Raw genomic sequence first — 18,908 nt, forward strand, 5'->3', positions numbered from 1 at the left:
GTGGTTATTGTGCGACAACCTTAATAGATAGATATATGCTGTCGCGGACTTTTATTTAGCAAATTTAAAGGGCTACAATTCTTCCATACATTATTTTTATGAAGGTCTTATAGTTTAGGCTACGTAAGCAAAGAAAGCAAAAATGACCCGAAATTTCGTCGCGCGTTCGCGCGCGGTCAAAAATATATGCGATAGTTGAGTCGAAGTTGTGCCCGCGCTCTAATTGTTTCATGAAATAAATAACCACACGTTTATTTTAATAATCGTTTATTACTATTAAGTATATAAATTATATCACAATTTAATCGCATCTAACAAATAGTAGAGTTTCTTTAGTCTTCGTCATCCTGAAATAAAATACAATAATTTTCACTTCTTTAGAAATGCGTCTTACCATCAGTACAGACTCAGAAGGTGTTATTTGATTTTCCATTAGCCTCGTCTCTGTCTTTCTAGAATGTTGTTTTTAACATACCGTTGACGTCATCTCGATGCAAATACAACTTTCCTATAATCTGTATTCCAATAGCGTCTATTTTAATACTATCGTAAAGTATTCTACCACTATTTTATATAGGATTTTTTTAGGACATGAATTTCAGTACAATTTGAATGAATAAGTGGTTATTAACGCTGTTATTTATAAATAACAGCGTTAAAAACCACTTATTCATTCAATGATATATTCAGTTAAAAATAAATATTAAAATCAAATATATTTCGTTACACACTACAAAAAACATCACATAAAGTAAAGAAGGCCATTTCACGTATAATAAACATTACACAAGTTATTGCTCCTCCAATACCAGTTATAGAAATACGTAGAAATACAATTTAAAGCAAAGATTTAATTACCTGCATATCATATCTTTATTTTTACAGAGTGAAAGGGAAAGCATATCTTAAACTAGTGCTCTAAAACTGCTAAAAATAACAGAACCGGGGACTAGAGCACTATTTTTAGATATAAGAAAAACAGAATATAGTACTTTAAGTATTTATATCTTTAATAAAATAAGTCTTTATCTCTCTTATCTAATATCTTATGAAATAAACAATAATTTCCACCACCATTAAGAAGTTAATTACCGCAGTAAAGGTCGATGCTTTTCCGCCAATGGGTTCCGGTTCATTGACCTTGCTCTCCAAGCTGCAGAAATCAAGATTAGCTTCAGTAAACTTCTGGAATTTCTCTCTGAACTGCTCCCAAGTACAACCAGCTAACGGACAGAGTTCCGTCACTAGTTCGTTCATAAAGAACTGCACGCGATACGTCTGGGTGTCTGATTCTTGGCATCTGAAACAGATAAAACGTAAATTTTTAAAACCTATTCTGAACAAGGAAATTTCATGGCTCTATTCTTTAGGAATTTTAATGTATCTCATACAGTAAGCGAAGCGAGCCGTCCAAGTTATTCGCGATCCTAATGCATAGAAGTAAGAACAAAATGTAATAGTCTTTTATTGATAGAGTTTCAACAGATTCGTGAAAACAAGAGACAGACAACTGTTTAGTATTGCTTTGATTCTTATGATTATATGGAGGTGCGCAAACTACTCGATTTTTAGTTGTGCAACTAAACAGTTGAATTGGCTGCGAAACAACAGACAATCGCATGAAAATGGCGCGTTAGTTTAGTTCCATGTGTTCGCACGCTCTAAAACTTAAAACACCGGCAAACGATTTAGAAACATTTGTCAATGTAATAATTTTGGATACGGACTTGATCTTGTGGTCGAGGGTTCGAATCCCGCCATTCGCCATTACTGTGAAACATATCCTAGCACACGTCTAACTTAGTTGGAATGGTTAAAATATTAGTGAATTAACAAAAATCTACTAATATATTGAAATAAAAATACTGGTTAATGTTAGAGTGTGACTGTACGCTTCCGAGAATGTATACATTTGTTATCAAACACGGATAAAAGCAATCGAGAGCGATACAGCAGGCATCACGTCGCGCACACGATGCAAGAGCTTACGTTATCAACTGTCTTCAACTACTGATATAAATAATCTATCAATGAATTATCGTGTTCTTACAATATTACACTTGAAACTTCCTGCCATAGAGATAAACGTTTTAGTAGAAAGAATCATATTTATAATATAATATAATAATGACTAGCTGTTGCCCGCGACTTAGCCCGCGTGAAATTAAAATAGCCCATGTTACTTACATGGGTGGCCGCCCTAAACAAACCTGGCGGCGTTCAGTGGCGGCCGACTTGAAGGTAATCGGGCTGTCATGGTCCGAAATACAACGCAGAGCCCAAGACAGAGCGAGCTGGCGGCGTACTGTGGACGCCCTCAGCCCCACTTTGGGGACATAGGAATAGAAGAGAGAGAGAAGAGATGATACTTACAGATAAATTACCTTTCTAATGGTGAAATAATTTTTAAAATCGGCCCAATAGTTTTTGAGCTATTACAATACATTCAAAAATACATTTTTCCTCTTTGTAATATCAGTACTGATATAGATTAGTATATATAATCATAAAATCTAATTATACAATAATATACACCAAACAAAGATATCGATTGTTATTGAGATTAAGGACCTAATAGACTCGATTGAGAATATTATAAGTGTATCTTGTTCCTAGTCATCAAGTGGAACAAAACTAAACTGCCTGTAATCTATATATATACTAATATAAAGCGTAAACACACACTACTTTGTAGCGTAAGATGTCAGCAATCACAGCATATTTTTGAATAATTCTTTCTTTAATAAAAAAAGCCCTACGCTCACGTCACTCTTTAGGCTCTATATTTACGCTATTAAACTTATGGGGTAAATATTTTGGATAAAAATCCTAAAGTCGGAAAGAGACCATAAGTTGCTGCCAACATCAATAAAGCAAGATTGCCAAGGTTGTCATGTCATGTCATGTCATTTTGACATTTGCTATTGATAATTTGACAAATGTCAACAATATAATAACATATTCATAATCTCACGCAGATGAAGCCCCACGGGAACAGCTAGTTAATTTCTCACACTTACGTATTTAAAACAGCAATAATATTAACGGAGAATGGAGCGATATAACTGGTCTTCCATAGTCTATTCGGATTCCTGACTGCTCCTCTGATTGGTGCGTCATCTTTGAAGAGTCCCAACGCGCAGTAGACCATCTCCATCATAGTGTCATGCGAGAAGTAGGAAACTACGTTCTTTCCCGTACCATTGACTACAGCTTCGAAGTTCTCATAAAGATTCTTGACCAAATTACTCCCAATACTCCCGGGTACCTTAGGAAAAGAAATAAAAAAAATAGTCCACTATAATCTTTTAGTTATTTTGATAATCTGACACTTAAAGATCGATTTGAACACCATTTGGTTAGTTTCCTTTTTTTGACATTTTATTTCACTTTATTGAAAACTGTATGGTTTTGAGATAAAAGCGTTATCTGACACTAAGTAACATCAGATTAGATTTTCTGTAATGCTCATAGATAGATGCCAATCAAATTCAGTTTGCTTACCCAGGAACCGTATGCATTCCTGTAATAATGCCGTACATCATCTCTGTACTCCAAGACAATGAGGTCCTGGTCGGAGAAGGCGGCACACCATGGGCAAAGCTTGGTCTCCGTCCAGGAGCGGTAGAAACGGCATATTTCGTAAATAGAATATACGTCTTCTGCAGATAGTTGAGTTTGTATGCCCAGACGTTCTTGGACATTATTTTGTACCTGTGAAGAATGTAATGTTAAATCATATAACACATGCTTTTTCTTTAGTTAGGTGTGCAAATTTGTTAACATTGATGAGAAAACTCACGGCTTTGTATTCAGCTGATTCAAAATAAGCTTCAAGTTCGGCCTCCACTTGTGGGCCACCTTTCACCTCCTGCTGGTATCTATCACAGTTTTCATACGGCTGTAAACCATAAAAGATGTTAATTATAATATGCTGAGTAGAGTTAACAAAGATGGTTCTGATGAATAATTTAGGAGTTTTTTTCGTCTCAAATTGAATTAATTCATTATTCCCCTTAAACAAATTAATAATGACATTACAGAAATAGTATTCTGCACACTTACTCTAATTAAATCATCCCTTTCATAAGGTCCATCTACAGTTAGGTTGAGATTGGTTCCTTCCGCAAGAGCGTGAACGAAAGCCATGCCGCTGGTGACAGTCCGCTGTTCGTTAGTCACCCTGAAGTAGTAGTCGTCATCAGACCCTCGCAGTAAGTGAGGGTATCTCTCACGAAGTCGTTTAGCAATATCGTAGATCTCTTCATACCCAGTCCCGGTTAGGAAAGACTGGGATACTTCGAGGGTTTCATTCCATTTCCAGTTACGGAATTTATCAACATCCTGAGAATAAAATAAATATAGGAAGGTGTAAATGTCTAGCTATTAGGTATCTTGTTAGTTTTTAAATGTAAATGCCTTTAAATAAACTATCGCCCATCTGTTGTGTAATAGTCGATTGTCGATTGTTTCGCAGCCAATTTATCTGTTTAGTTGCACAACTAAAAATTGAGTAATGTGCAGGACTAAGATAGGCGATAGTTAAGTCAAAGGTGTGCGTCGACTCTAAGCAGTAATCAGTCGCTTCGGGGGAGGTCCTACTACACCTTCAGATTTTAAATATGCTCTATCAATCTAACGTTCCGTTGAAATGACTAACCTGTGAGCACAGCTGTCCTCTGCCGTTTTCAAAGCTTTGTATGATCTCGTCCTTTAGGCCGGCGACAACTTTAATCCTGTCCGTGACGCTGGAGCCGGGGTTGCGGTTGCCATGTCTATGCAACGACCAGATGCTGACGGCTTGGCAATCTAAAGGTAAAAAACTTTGTTGAGTAGAATCCACAATTTAACCATGTATAAACCAACATCATTTAATGATCTTGGATACAAAGACTCCAGGGTAAGTACTGGTCAAGTGTAAACTATGTTCTTCTACCTTCGATGTTACTCCTGAAGCCTTCTCCAGATGCTACGTTCTAACTATCAATTTTGTGGCTGTGAGTTTGACTCCCGGTTTTTTCCCCACTTTCTTCATCATGAAAGTGATGTATTATTAAAAAATGGTTGATATGAGTTTAAGAAACCTTACTGTCTATGGTCGGCTGATCTCTAATATCCCCTCGAATGGTGTCATAAGGTGTCTTCGTGGAATACAGGAGGTAGGGGCACTGTGCATTCCAGTAACACTCCCGCTGGCTATAGACGCAGCTCGCCACAAACAAGAGGACCAAACTTCTGATCATATTGTACATCTTCCGAGCTGAGTCATTATCAATACGACAATCTACACTTTTATAGTTTATTCACTTATCTTTTTTCTTTTGAATATTTTAAGGTGGGTTTCACAATTGTTTTTTTAATATCCTATTTCTTTTTACGGTTCCGTAGTTTGAATGAATTACAAAATTACAAAATTACAAATTCGTCTAACTAATTTCTCAAGCAACGTTATTGTTATCACTATGTACTTTTTAAAACTAACCACTTAAAGAGGTCTTCATAAGATTCTCTCATAATTCACACATAAACTGTGAAACACGTGTATACGACACTCTCACCATAGCGGAACTGGTATAATGCGACACGTAACTACATATGTTAAGTGTTCATTGTCAAATAGCTGAGAAAAAACTTCACGGTCTCTACTCTAACCTAATTTGCGCTATTTTAATAAAATTGCTTAACTTGAAGTAGTGGGAAAATCCCAGACTATTCGTCAATTTCACTACATATTAACTAGGGTTGTAACGGACCTCCGCTTCCGCGTCCGCAAGTGTGGAACTTCTGCTAGGAATTTTAACTCCGCATCGGCTTCCGTTATTTCTTATAACACAGGTTAATTTACGTTTTATTACGAAGTTTGGCGATTGGGTATCGTTTATGCGGCCCTCGCGTGCAGTCTAGGTCAACAAACAATAATTGTTATACATTATATTTGCATAATAAACTGTATCTTGTAATCATGTAACAATCTGTGTTTTGTATTAACGTAGTTTTGTTTTTATTTCTTTAATAAATCGCAATTAATATTTTATTATTGACCTCCGCTTTCGCTTCCGTTAACCTCCGCTTCTACAGAGGTGGAGCCCCTCGCCTCCGCATCCGCATCCACTTCCGTTAAAATAGCGACCGTTACAACCCTAATATTAACTAAAGTTATTAAATAACCAAAGTAAAGTATTCAACTGTAGTTCTAGTCTACATATTTAAGTTAGTTATTACTTAAAAAATGCAATAAAGTAATTAATTACTTATTTAAATTATCTCTCTTCTATCTTACTATAGGTACTAATATTTGCATTTTTGTATGCAATTATTATTCATTGCATAAAAAAATCTTACTCAAAACAACTAAACCGAATTAAAAAATCCTTTACTATTGAAATATATTATTACTGCTTAAAGTATTATAAATTTACTAGCTTTAGCCAGCAACTCCGTGCGCGTGGAATTAAAAAAAAAAAACAAAAGTTAGTAGCCTATGTGTTCTTCAAGACTATCCGTACATCTATGTCAAATTTCATCAAAAGCCTTTCAGCCGTTTAGACTACAAACTCTAACAAACATCCATACATCTAAACTTTCGCATCTATAGTATTAGTACGGAGTATGATTAGTTATGTATGTAATCTTACAATGTGAACGTAGCTTTATCGATTAAAATTTTCGCCAATGAAAATCTACAATCATGTAGCGTCATCAACACGCCTTCAATTCGTGTCCTTATCGTTTCATTTTAAAATTTTATACCGACTCACGATTCTATAGATTTTTACTTCAAAATCGATAACCATAAGGGCGGTCACACAAACTTTTAAAGCAAAATACTTATTCTAATTTTACACTAAAATTAACGGCCTAAAGTTTTGTACATTATCGTTTACTATAAACACATATATCATACTAATATTATAAATGCGAAAGTTTAGATGGATGTTACTTAGAGTTTGTAGCCAAAACGGCTGAACGGATTTCGATGAAATTTGGTATAAATGTTGAGGATAGTCTTGAAGAAAACATAAGCTACTTTTTTTTGTTAATACAACGCGGACGGTGTCGCGCGCGAAAGCTAGTTTACTATAAACTTATACATACATAGTTCATAAATTATACTCGTATGTTAAGATAATATATTCACTTAGCAATCTTCAAAAAATTGACAAAACCATGTCGATTGTAGCGGTTAGCCGCTAAACTCAATTAAAAATAGAACCAAGAGATTTTAACAAATTAATCCTTTATTGAAATCCCAATAAAACTCATTTTAATTTAATCAATATTAAGACTGCCAGGTACCATCCTCATCTCTCTCACATCTCGATGGCTGGTATTCCACAATCTTGCGGTTTTCGCGGAACTTTCTGCCTCGCACAGCCTCGTTGTGGAACGGTCTGTCCTCGGCGGTATTTCCAAACTAATACGACTTATGGTCCTTCAAGAAGCAAGCCTATCATTTCCTCAAAGGCCGGCAACACATCTGTAGTTCCTTTGGTGTTAGGCATGTCCATCGTCGTTGACTACCTCGGTGTTCCTACCGCTCGTTTGCCCCTCTTTATTACAAAAAATATCATAACATTTTCGAACATCCTTTATAATGTAAATATCTTAATCACGAAACGAAATTTGGCTACCACGCGGCTTCCACTTGCATAATAAAATAATTACATCAAAATTCACTCCCCTAATTTATTAGATCTTGATAAAGTAATACATTGGTCAATTGTGCCTATCAACATTGATATGTTGATAACCAAATCAATAAGGCCCAATACTTTGACTTATCCACTTATGACTAATAAATACATATGTAGGCTTAAAATTAAAAAAATTGCAAGCCAAAAAGATTAGTCACATCTTAAGAAAAGAATTACTGATCATATTGAGAAATTTTGAAGTCGGTTAAAATCAAACAACTTTGAAATTTCGTGCTGAAACTTTTGTAATAATTGGATTTTTTTTTATAACATAAGGTGGCAAACGAGCAAGCGGCCACCTGAAACCGCCAAAATGGCGAAGCGACTGCTGCCCATAGACATCCGCAATTGCAGATGCGTTGCCTACCCTTATACGACGGAGGAGGAGACGCACATAGAGAGGATATTTTCCCTTCCTATGCATCTCCTCCACCGTCAAATCCACTTCCTCTTCCCAACCTCTCCTTATAAGAAAAGGGTGGTAAAGAGAAAGGGACTTAAATTAGGCCCCCGGCACCACACTCATCAGACGAAACACGGAATTGCTTCCATTTCGAGCCTATCTTCTGTGTGGTCGTGGTATTACACCAGGCTTGCCGGCCCTGCAGTGCTAAGATGTTAAAGCGGGCACTACCACTGTTAAATCATATATAATAGGATCAGAAAAAAATAACAATAAAATGTACATATACTACTACTTTTTAATTTTGGTTTCAATTATATGTAAATTGGCTTTACTCTTCCACCTGTTGAAGTACCGTAAAGAATGTGTACGAAGCTTTAATTATCTGAAAAAAAAACATAAATTAGAAATTCAATTTCAAGTTCAAATTTCAATTCCGATTTGTGAGCATCTATGATAAAGATCAAATTCCACTGGTGTGATCGCAACTGCTAAAAGAATAGCTTCAGCCAGATTCCCACGGCTGGCTGTTAAGTGGAAATAATCACTAACTCCCATAAATGAAGCGAGGGAGAGTTCAGTGAATCCCCCGGCCCGTAATCTAGCAAGCCGGTAACTCCTGGTGATGAGGAGAAGCAAGGAGCGCCGCACGGGGACGCTGCAGTAGTACCACGGACACATATACGCTGCCTCTTTTATATTCTCACTCTGAAAAAGTCATCAGATAAACCGGCTGAGAAATAAAAAAAACATCAGTAGAGTAGACCAACACTAAGAAGGATTTTTAGCTCTTCAGTAACAAAGCCAGTTACACACGCTTAGTTCTCTCTAATTGTAGCATTCTAATAGTTGGATAAAACTGTCAGATCTGAGTGTAGTTGGCATTAATAGGGCATGAAAGTTCGCTGGAGGAATTTCGGAAATAAAATTGTTTGTACCTCATCCAGCAGTTCATTCCCCTGGTAGCAGTAGAGAAACACTTGTAGCATCATGTCCAGCAAATACGCTACCATAGCAAAAATTCGCATCATACTCGATGACTCCTAGAAAAACAATTATTGACTAGCCAAATCCACAAAGAAACCGCTGTTTATGAGTCCTGCAGTAATATTAAGAACTTACAAAAGCCAACTGGTAAGCTGTCACACAAATGATGACCATAGATACTAAAAACTGGCCAAAAATCGGAGCGGAGAAGTAGATTTGCAGGAGACGAGCGTGCTCCAACGCCGCCTGGTGTCGTTTGACGCAATCACGAAGACGAGGCACCACTATCTCTTCATTACATGAAACATGACCCTAAAGAAACTGTAGTTATTAAATCAACTAACCTTTTTCTGTGGTACTCAGAGAATAAGAATAGAATTACAGACAATTTGTGGAGTAGATAAAGCAACAGAAGGTTGGGTAAGAACATTCAAAGAAAGTACGAGTACATTTTGTGGACAGCAAACTTTTAGATGAAAAATCAAAGATCGGCCAAAAAAAAACAGAAGATGCCAAAACATTTTTTTATTAATATAATGTATCATCTAAAACCTTTAGTACAAGTCTTAGCTGTTTTCCGTATATTTTACCTTATCTTCAATTAGTGCTCCATCACAAAGCGTGGTGAGGGACAGAGCCAGCAGACGTAGTCGACAGCGGCACTGGCAGATAAGGGTCGTGGCTAGGGTGTCCATGCTGGTGTTCAGTGCTGAACCGAGGAATAGTGCTATGCACTGCAATAACATCGTGCTTCAATATTGTAACGAGGATGACTCGTTATAGGAATTATGGGTTATAAAAGTAAGTGTAGTGTCTAAATAATAGTAAATATATTTACCAACCTGATGGGAGTATGTAATCTCGTATGCAGGGGTTTTAGACACATCATAGGGATACCTGGAAGGAAATCGCTTGAAGTGAGAATATGTCAGTCTATCGCTATATTTAAGAGCGCACACCTTTAACTAAACAATCGCACATCATTAGTGGGTAAATAAAAATCGAGTAGTGTGTACACCTCCAAATTAGCTTTTTTTTATAACATAAGGTGGCAAACGAGCAAGCGGCCACCCGCCAAAATGGCGAAGCGACCTCTGCCCACAGACATTCGCAATTGCAGATGCGTTGCCTACCCTTAACCGACAGAGGAGGAGACGAACACAAAGAGGATATTTCCCCTTCCTATACATCTCCTCCTCCGTCAAATCCACTTCCCCTACCCATCCTCTCCTTATAAGAAAAGGGTGGTAAAGAGAAAGGGACTTAAATTAGAATTCCGGCACCACACTTATTATACGAAACACCGAATTGCTTCCATTTCATGCCTATCTTCTGTGTGGTCGTGGTACTACACCGAGCGTGCCGGCCTATTCGTGCTAAGATATTAAAGCTGGCACTACCACATAGGAATCAATGCGAGACTAAACAGTTTTGCGGTAGTTTAGTCAAATTTGTGCGCACTCTAACTTGTGGAAGGTAACGTTAAAAAATCAACCAAAAAAATGGGACCCACCTGCAAGTATTACCTTTCGGATAAAAAAAGAATTATCAAAATCGGTGCATTAGCGGCGGAGTTATGCCGTAACACACATAAAAAAAACATACAGACGAATTGAGTACCTCCTTCTTTTGGGAAGTCGGTCAAAAAGGAAGAAGGAAACTTGAAAAGACAGCATGTTTTATTTCCCAATCTCAATGAAGCTTAAGTTAAGCATGTAAATTCATTAAAATGGGCAATTCCATACCAAGCTCGCAAAGGTAGTTGATTCTTCTCAGCACTGGCAGCCCAGCCTAGTATAGTGACGTAAGACAGCCAGACATATCCGTAATATTGGATAGTCGTTTCTCGGTCGCAACTAGGAAAGAAACAAAGGCAATTGCTATTACCACTAACAAGACATCTTTCTAATAGCATTTGAACGACATAATTTTGTCAGGGAATGTAAATGCCACGAAGATATTTTCAAATTTCAAGGTTTGTACCACCTTCTCCTTAGTCCCATTTTAGTAACGGATTCTTTCAACCTTTCCCCGTTTCATCGCCAATCTTTTAGGTTACCTTTCAATAATTTTCATTCCTTCGTCTCTAGTTTCTGCATCTAATTCCTCCTTAACCTCAGTGATCATTCTCTGTATTAGTGTCTTCCTTAGCACAATATTTATGAATTTACCGCTTAAAGCGAGGTTGGTAAAGATGAGAAACATGGTGGCTGTCATCAAAGGTACATTGCCCCACACTTGGTAAAGATCTCCTAGTTGTACAATTATATAAATGCCTGCAAGAGATACATGGAATAAGCAAAATGCTGAAAGCCGAATTACCTTCTTCCTCCCAACTTGTTTACTTCGCCTCATTCTGCTCTAATTTCTTTTTATAATATAAGGTGGCAATCGAACAAGCAGCCACCTGAATCCGCCAAAATGGCGAAGCGACCGCTGCCCACAGGCATTCGCAATTGCAGATGCGTTGCCTACCCTTATCCGACGGAGGAGGAGACACACATAAAGAGGATATTTCCCCTTCCTATTCATCTCCCCCATCGTCAAATCTACTTCCCCTTCCCATGCTCTCTTTATAAGAAAAGGGTGGTAAAGAGATAGGTACCTTAATTAGGTCTCTTGCACCACACTCATCAGACGAAGCACGGAATTGCTTCCATTTCACGCCTGTCTTCTGTGTGGTCGTGGTATTACAACGGGCGTGCCGGCCCTGCAGTGCTAAGATGTTAAAGCGGGCACTACCACTGTTTAAAATTTGTTAATTTGTCGTCAACGTTACTAAACTGCAATTGTTTATGTTAAGTTTATTCGTTTAATTGCTTAGAAATTTGTAGATTGGTCCTTCGAGTCAGATATAACCCAGAGACTTATGTTAGAAAAGATTCTTAAAGTTAGTAATATTTTTAATCTTACCCACTAAAAACATATAAGAGAAAAATGTATAGATAATAAACAACCGCTTTCGTAACTCTGTAAAGTGGCTCGGTGCCCACAGACCAAGCAACAAGAACAAGGTAACTGGTATTCTGAGGGTAGAATTAACTTTACCCACGAAAGAAGACATCGTGTACCCACTTTTACCAACATCAAAGAAAATTTAGTACTAAATTGCTATAACACGTAATATATTTTGATGGTAAACATAAATTTATTATAACACAGGTGTTATAAACCATTTATTTTATTTAAGCAAAGCCAAAATAATCTAATTTTGCCTTTTAGTCATGTATCTAAATCTTAAAATAAAATAAAAAAATATATAAAATAAAATAATGTTTAATCCTTGCCAACACTACAATTATAAAAAAAGGTAATTAAACACAAAATAATGAGAAACGTAACTAATGAACAGATAAAAAGAAATATTTAAAATTAGCGTTGCAATGCTGACTGGATTGGGTCCTCGCTCAGCTATAAATGCTGGACGCTCCTATTAAAGTACCAGCGCTGATCTTCCGCGAGAACCCTTGGTATCATCCACACGTCAGTAGTAGCAGTGGATAGGGAGAAATTATCACATACATATGAGTAACAATAAAATGAAAGAAAAAAATCGTACATAAACATGTTATGAAATCTGTACTCAAGACATTTAAAAAAAATAAATTCAACCTGCCAGCCACTTTTGATACAAACATACAATATTACAATACGAATTTAATTTTACAAATAAGTTTCACACATTTATTTCCACTTTTAATTTTAATTATATTCAATTCATTCTGACGGCCGAGCGAAAGTTCGGATTATCACTTTTTAATGTTTTTGGATTTTTTCTTGTGTTTAAAAATGTTGTTAACCCCGATGCTCTTTGTTTATATAATTGTCACGTGTCGCTCCAACTTGCTATTAATTTAACTATCGCTTTGCTATATTTGCTATTGTCACATTTTTAATCAAACCAAGCAAATATCAGGTTTACGAGTACAACAGCTGTGTCATATATAATTTTCTATACATTTCCTACCTTTAAAATCTTTTTTTTAAGGTATAGCATGCACGAATGTGCCAATAGCATTAGCCTGCGACTCCATACGCGTGTTATTAAAAATAAAAAAGCATACCCTATGTTCTACCAGACTATCCTCTACATCTATGCCAAATTTCATCGAGATCCGTCCAGCAGTTTAGGTTACAAACTCTAACATCGATCAAAACTGTCGCATTTATAATATTGGTTAGATAATTTTTACAAAATTAAAAAAGGAGATAATTATAATGTAACGTTTAAATTTATTTTATTATCTTTTTATTGACAATGTTAAATTCTACTTATTTTCTTCAACTTGCTGCAGCAATGTGAACAGAGAATACGACGCTTTGATTATCTGAAAAGAAAAAAATATAAAGTAACTAAACTTATATGAGACAAAACAGTATTAGTTTCATAGGAATTATACGAGTAAATTTAACTATTGCAGTGTACTTCTCTGCGCTAAAATGCGTTGTTTTGAAACATTTTTCGATAGTCTTACAGCCATGAAGGACGCAAGGGATAGCGCGGTGAAACCACCAGCGGAGATGCGTGCGGGACGCCGGCTCCGCGCCATCACCACCAGCAAGGAGCGGCGTAGCGGCGTGCTGTACGTGTGCCACGGAGCGGCGTACGCGGCACCACACACGCCTACACTCTGAATCATATTCCATGTTAATCTGCTTATATCTGATAAGCGTACTGTAAAATCTAGTGGGAAGTGAAGGCAAAAGGATTAGTTTGTTGTAACTAACACCTTTGAATACAAAAGAATAGCATTAATTATCTGTGTCCAACGATTAAATATTTCTATTTTTTATTATAAAGAAACCAATCCTTGACCACGATCCCTCCTAAGTGAAGATGTTTTTGGTAAATTATATATTATACCTCTTCTGATAATTTGTTCCCCTGGTAACAGTAGATAAAAACTTGATACATCATGTTCAGTAGATACGTTCCCATAGATAACAAGCGTACTAAGTTTCCAACTTGCTGGAAATAGATATTACTATAAATATTTTTGAATAGCGTATTAAGGTTTTAAATGATTTAATTTTTATCTTACAGAGACTAGTTGGAAAGCCGTGACGCAAATGATGACGAGGGACACTGTAAACTGTGCGAAGATAGGCTCCGAGAAGCAGGTCTGCAGCTGCACCGCAGCGTTTAGCGCTGCCTGGTGTCGCAGTACGCAATCACGAAGGCGCGCTGACACTATCTTCTCTTGCACTTTTGTAAGCCGCTGTGGAAAACAAAACTTAGTACAGCGCCATCTATTTTAAGAACAATGTATACTTGTCAAAAAAAAATGTTTCTATTAACTTTCGCTAGATGTCACTTTTGCAAAACTGTATTTTAAGAAGAGAATTATAAAAAAAAATGACAACGATATAATGCGGGTAAGAATCAACATAACCATCGTCTAATAATTATTACATGTCCTTTTTATATCTCACATTTCCGACAACATTGATATCCTGGCTCAGAGTTGTCAAAGCCAAGGCTAGGAGACGCAGACGACAGCGACACTGCGCCAGCAGTGATGTTACCAGTAAGTCCTTGCCCACGTTGAGATTGGCCGCAACGTACAGCGCCACCACCTGGTGCACATAGGTCAACTCGTATGCCGGAGATTGATGAGTGTCGTACGGGTACCTGGTAAGACGAGGAGAAAAAAAACAGATAATTACAGTAAACATATATAACGATGCGACATCTCATATGCGAGACCCTCATGTAATGCAGAAATATAACTATGACGCGAATATAAACAAGTTACATAAGAACTCTCCTATAAGGTGATTATTGGCTCTGTTGTTCCGAATATGGAATTCTGATAACGCATTATAGGTATGTTTTATTAAGAATACCAAGCGCGTAAAGGAAGCTTGTTCTTCTCAGCACTTGAAGCCCAGCCGACCATCGTCACCATTGTTATGGCCATGTACACAAATTGTAATATCGCTGTCTCCCGATTGCATCTGTAAACACGGACAAAGAAAAATAATTCAATTCGACTTGACAAAAGAAGTAAATAATAATAGGATTTCTACTAATATGATCATTCTTATTTCGAAGAATATTCTCACAAATTTCTCTTTTTGTCTAATTTAATGAATTACTTCTTAGTGACAACCATCGCCATAATAGATTTTATTCTCTAAGTTCTCCTAAAACTGCATTGAAATCTGTGATGAAAGTTCCTACATTCGATCATAAAATTAAGAGCGCGCGCACACCTTGGACTAAACTATCGCACAACTGGTTAGTCTCGCTTTGATTCCTATGAGCTTAGGGTGGTGCGCACACTACTGGATTTTTAGTTGCAACTAAACAGTTGATTTGACTGCGAAACAATCGACAGTCGCAGCCGCACAGCAGTTGTGAGATATTTTAGTCACAAGTGTGCGCCCCCTTCTAATAATAGCTAAAACTAACTGCTTCACAATATCCTTTCCTTCTTCGGTATGCTCTCTCTTCAATAACTGGTCAGCCTCATTGATGATCTGCTTTATCATCTTCTCTCGTATCGCCAGGTTGATGAACTTGGCGACCTGCGCCAGGTTTGTGAATAGCAGAAAAGCCGTCTCCGTCATCAGAGGTAGGTTGCCCCAGATTAAAAATAAATCCACGACTTGGATTATAATGTATGTACCTTAGTGGAAATAAATACTGGTTAAATAAGGAAAATGATGATAAAAAAACGATGAACACACATCATTTTTCTGTAGTTCCTCTAATTTTGCGTCTGTGGAATTCGGATCAATAACTGTTAGGCTGCTTCTTTACCCGCGTCTCATCTTAACAGGTTCCTTGTACTATATCATCATCAAGCGACAGAGTAACAGGTTACCTCATCGACTTTACCTGGTGGTAGTTGGTTTGTAAAAGTGCAGTTGTATCGAAACTTTTGGCATACTCGTCTTTAGTACCTTTTGTGTTGTAGATGGCCTTAAATCTTGTTCGTCATTTGACATCAGATCACTCTTAATTATTACAATTTTTATTCAACTATTACGGTACTTATTTATAATAATACTTAGTTACTAATATTAATATAATAAATCGTACTTCTTTGTTATTGACAGCTATCACAGCATGTTTTTTTAATAAAAAGCTCTACCCTTTTAACACGCTATTAAACTTAGGAGGTAAATAAATGGGAAAAAACCTGCATGCAGGAAAAGGGACGAAGAGTACAAATCAGCACAAACACAATATGCCATAATAGGGGTAATTGTTAGCCAATGGCAAAGGGTTTTGTTGCGATTTGTACATTTGAATTTTGACATTTGCAATTAAAACTTACCCAAAAGGAACATGAAGCAAAAGAAACCATATACATTGTACCACCACTTCCCGCGTACAGTCAGACCCTCGGGTGCCCAGAAGCCGACCAGTCTCAACGCAGTCAGTGACACACAGACAGATAAGTTGACATTATCAACGATGACCGCCATCTTGGATGTGTTAACGTATTGTGTGAATAGAAAAGCTCGCATCGAAACAATTGAATTTAATTTGATTTTCTTTAATTACTTACTCCAGAAGTTCTCAACTGTTTGTTCAAATTAATTGTCTTAATCTATACTAATATTATAAAGAGGAAAGATTTGTATTTTTGTATGTATTTGATTTACGCGAAAACAACTTGGCTGATTTTAAAAATTCTTTCACCATTACAAAGGTAATTTTTCTGTGAGTAACATAGGCTGTAATTTTTTTTTTAATTTCACGCGAGATAAGTCGCAAGAAACAGCTAGTTAGTAAGTCTATTTAATTACTGCTTTGGAAGTGTTTTTATAGAAATATTAAAAGTAGAACCTTTATTTTTCATAACTTCTATACTAATGTTACGGTTACCATAAAATGACAGCATCAGAATATTTTATTATCAAATAATAAGCAATAGTGAAACCGATTTTACTGTTTTATTTGTACTCGAATACAAAATCTTTAATAAGGGCTAGAAGGGCATTGACAGTGGTAGTGCTCGTTTTAACATCTTAGCACTGCAGGGTCGGCACTCCCCCAGTAATACCACGATCACACAGAAGACAGGCGTGAAATGGACGCAATGCCGTGTTTCGTCTGATGAGTGTGGTGCCGGAGGCCTAATTTAAGTCCCTTTCTCTTTACCACCCTTTTCTTATAAAGAGAGGATGGGAAGGGGAAGTGGATTTAACGGTGGAGAAGATGCATAGGAAGGTGCAATATCCTCTTTATGTGCGTCTCCTCCTCCGTCGGATAAAGGTAGGCAACGCATCTGCGATCGCGGATGTCTATGGGCAGCGGTTGCTTCGCCATTTTGGCGGATTCAGGTGGCCGCTTGCTCGTTTGCCACCTTATGTTACAAAAAAAAAACGGCTAGGAATGTATAATATTCATAATTTCATAGTACATAAAAATGTTCCAAACCTCTGTATCTATTGCTTTTAATGACTGTCCAGCAAGACTTAGCAAACACAATTACGTTATTACATTAAATACAGGCTTTGACATCGTAAGCTTTCCTTCTAAATACCATTCTCTATGTTTTTATTTGCTTGAAAAATAATTGTTTTGTAACTTTCACTACGATTTTGGTGTATTAGAAAATATTTATAAAATAACTAGCTTTTGGCATGGAATTAATAAAAAAGTAGCCATGTTCTTCCAGACAATGCTCTACATGCCAAACATCGTCGAGATCTGTTCAGCCAACCGCCTGCTGGACCACGTCGCAACGCCCACCAGCCTCGCGTCATTTAAAAATAAACTTTTTAAATGACGCGAGGCTGGTGTCTTAAGTCTTAAGTCATGGCTAATACAAAAAGACTTCTATAGTGTCGAAGAATTTTTCCTACCATGATTTTTTTTTATATAATATAAGGTGGCAAACGAGCAAGCGGCCACCTGTATCCACCGAAGTGGAAAGCGACCGCTGCCCATAAACATCCGCAATTGCAGATGCGTTGCCTACTCTTCGTTGACGGAGGAGGAGAAACACATAAGAGAACATTTCCCCTTCAAATGCATCTCCTCTACCGTGAAATCCACTTTTCCTTTCCATCCTTTCCTCTCAAGAAAAGAGTGGAAAGGAAAAGGGACTAAAATTAGGCCTCCGGCACCACACTCATCAGACGAAACGCGGAATTAACTTCCACTTCACGCCTGTTTTCTGTGTGGTCGTGGTATTGCACCGGGCGAGCCGGCCCATTCGTGCGAAGATGTTAAAGCGGGCTCTACCACTGTTAAATTGTTTTATGTACACAAATTTTATTAAGAATATTTGTAAGATTTTTTATTTTTTTAACATTATTACTTGTAATTCGCTTACCAATAAAATATTTAATGTTTAATAAAGATGTTCTTATTCTATTCTTATTCTTATCTTAACTTTCGCATTTATAACATTAGTAAAATAAAATTATTTAAGAAAAACAACATCGCTAAATCTTCACAAGAAAACTCTTAAACAGTTCGGTTTAAATTAGTTTAATAATGTAGTTGGATTTATTAACTTATTCATGGTATACGACATTTAATGGGTTTTTTTTTTTTTTTTTTATAGTAAAAGGGGGCAAACGAGCGGCGTGTACACCAAGGTGGTCAACGACGCCCATGGACATCCGCAACACCAGAGGAACTACAGATGCGTTGCCGGCCTTTGAGGAAATGATAAACTCGCTTCTTGAAGGACCCTAAGTCGTATTGGTTTGGAAATACCGCCGAGGACAGACCGTTCCACAACGCGGCTGTGCGGGGCAGAAAGTTCCGCGAAAACCGCACGGTTGTGGAGTGCCAGCCATCGAGATGGTGAGGATGGTACCTGGCAGTCTGTCGTGTCGTCCGATGACGAAACTCG

At 37.2% G+C, this 18,908-nt stretch overlaps 3 protein-coding genes across 3 annotated transcripts; all 3 read right to left on the reverse strand.

Annotated features, from left to right (window-relative positions):
* Positions 1-294: 294 nt before the first annotated feature.
* LOC106107576 (multiple inositol polyphosphate phosphatase 1-like) lies at positions 295-5,326 on the reverse strand. The gene is made up of 8 exons (XM_013288460.1): positions 5,090-5,326; positions 4,661-4,809; positions 4,066-4,344; positions 3,803-3,901; positions 3,505-3,714; positions 3,021-3,268; positions 1,093-1,300; positions 295-347 (listed from the first exon to the last, which is right to left on the reverse strand). Exons 1-8 carry the CDS (start codon positions 5,250-5,252, stop codon positions 333-335), a joined length of 1,371 nt encoding a protein of 456 aa, XP_013143914.1. The 5' UTR covers positions 5,253-5,326; the 3' UTR covers positions 295-332.
* A 3,102-nt stretch (positions 5,327-8,428) lies between these two features.
* LOC106107520 lies at positions 8,429-12,148 on the reverse strand. Its single transcript, XM_013288396.1, has 9 exons — positions 11,998-12,148; positions 11,144-11,360; positions 10,830-10,940; positions 9,927-9,981; positions 9,675-9,818; positions 9,220-9,396; positions 9,036-9,140; positions 8,650-8,805; positions 8,429-8,482 (listed from the first exon to the last, which is right to left on the reverse strand). Exons 1-9 carry the CDS (start codon positions 12,146-12,148, stop codon positions 8,429-8,431), a joined length of 1,170 nt encoding a protein of 389 aa, XP_013143850.1.
* A 1,204-nt stretch (positions 12,149-13,352) lies between these two features.
* Positions 13,353-16,521, reverse strand: LOC106107582 (odorant receptor Or1-like). The gene is made up of 8 exons (XM_013288466.1): positions 16,371-16,521; positions 15,500-15,716; positions 14,932-15,042; positions 14,518-14,716; positions 14,127-14,303; positions 13,949-14,053; positions 13,560-13,715; positions 13,353-13,412 (listed from the first exon to the last, which is right to left on the reverse strand). The coding sequence occupies exons 1-8, from the start codon at positions 16,519-16,521 to the stop codon at positions 13,353-13,355; spliced, it is 1,176 nt and encodes a 391-aa protein (XP_013143920.1).
* Positions 16,522-18,908: the final 2,387 nt, after the last annotated feature.

This window comes from Papilio polytes, unplaced genomic scaffold (assembly GCF_000836215.1).
Source record: "Papilio polytes unplaced genomic scaffold, Ppol_1.0 DF821956.1, whole genome shotgun sequence".
Taxonomy (NCBI): domain Eukaryota; kingdom Metazoa; phylum Arthropoda; class Insecta; order Lepidoptera; family Papilionidae; genus Papilio; species Papilio polytes.

Excerpts from the sequence above, each read along its gene's own strand:
- LOC106107576 (XM_013288460.1), bottom strand. The coding sequence starts at position 5,252 with ATGTACAATATGATCAGAAGTTTGGTCCTCTTGTTTGTGGCGAGCTGC. Across the intron at positions 4,345-4,660 it reads GAGGACAGCTGTGCTCACAG|GATGTTGATAAATTCCGTAA; the intron begins GTTAGTCATTTC and ends TTTTATTCTCAG. Across the intron at positions 3,715-3,802 it reads AATCAGCTGAATACAAAGCC|GTACAAAATAATGTCCAAGA; the intron begins GTGAGTTTTCTC and ends CATTCTTCACAG.
- LOC106107520 (XM_013288396.1), bottom strand. The coding sequence starts at position 12,148 with ATGTCTTCTTTCGTGGGTAAAGTTAATTCTACCCTCAGAATACCAGTT. Across the intron at positions 9,982-10,829 it reads CAACTACCTTTGCGAGCTTG|GTATCCCTATGATGTGTCTA; the intron begins GTATGGAATTGC and ends ATTTCCTTCCAG. Across the intron at positions 8,483-8,649 it reads CCCTCGCTTCATTTATGGGA|ATAATTAAAGCTTCGTACAC; the intron begins GTTAGTGATTAT and ends TTTTTTTTTCAG.
- LOC106107582 (XM_013288466.1), bottom strand. The coding sequence starts at position 16,521 with ATGGCGGTCATCGTTGATAATGTCAACTTATCTGTCTGTGTGTCACTG. Across the intron at positions 15,717-16,370 it reads TTGCTTCATGTTCCTTTTGG|GTACATACATTATAATCCAA; the intron begins GTAAGTTTTAAT and ends ATTTCCACTAAG. Across the intron at positions 13,413-13,559 it reads CCCTTGCGTCCTTCATGGCT|ATAATCAAAGCGTCGTATTC; the intron begins GTAAGACTATCG and ends TTTTCTTTTCAG.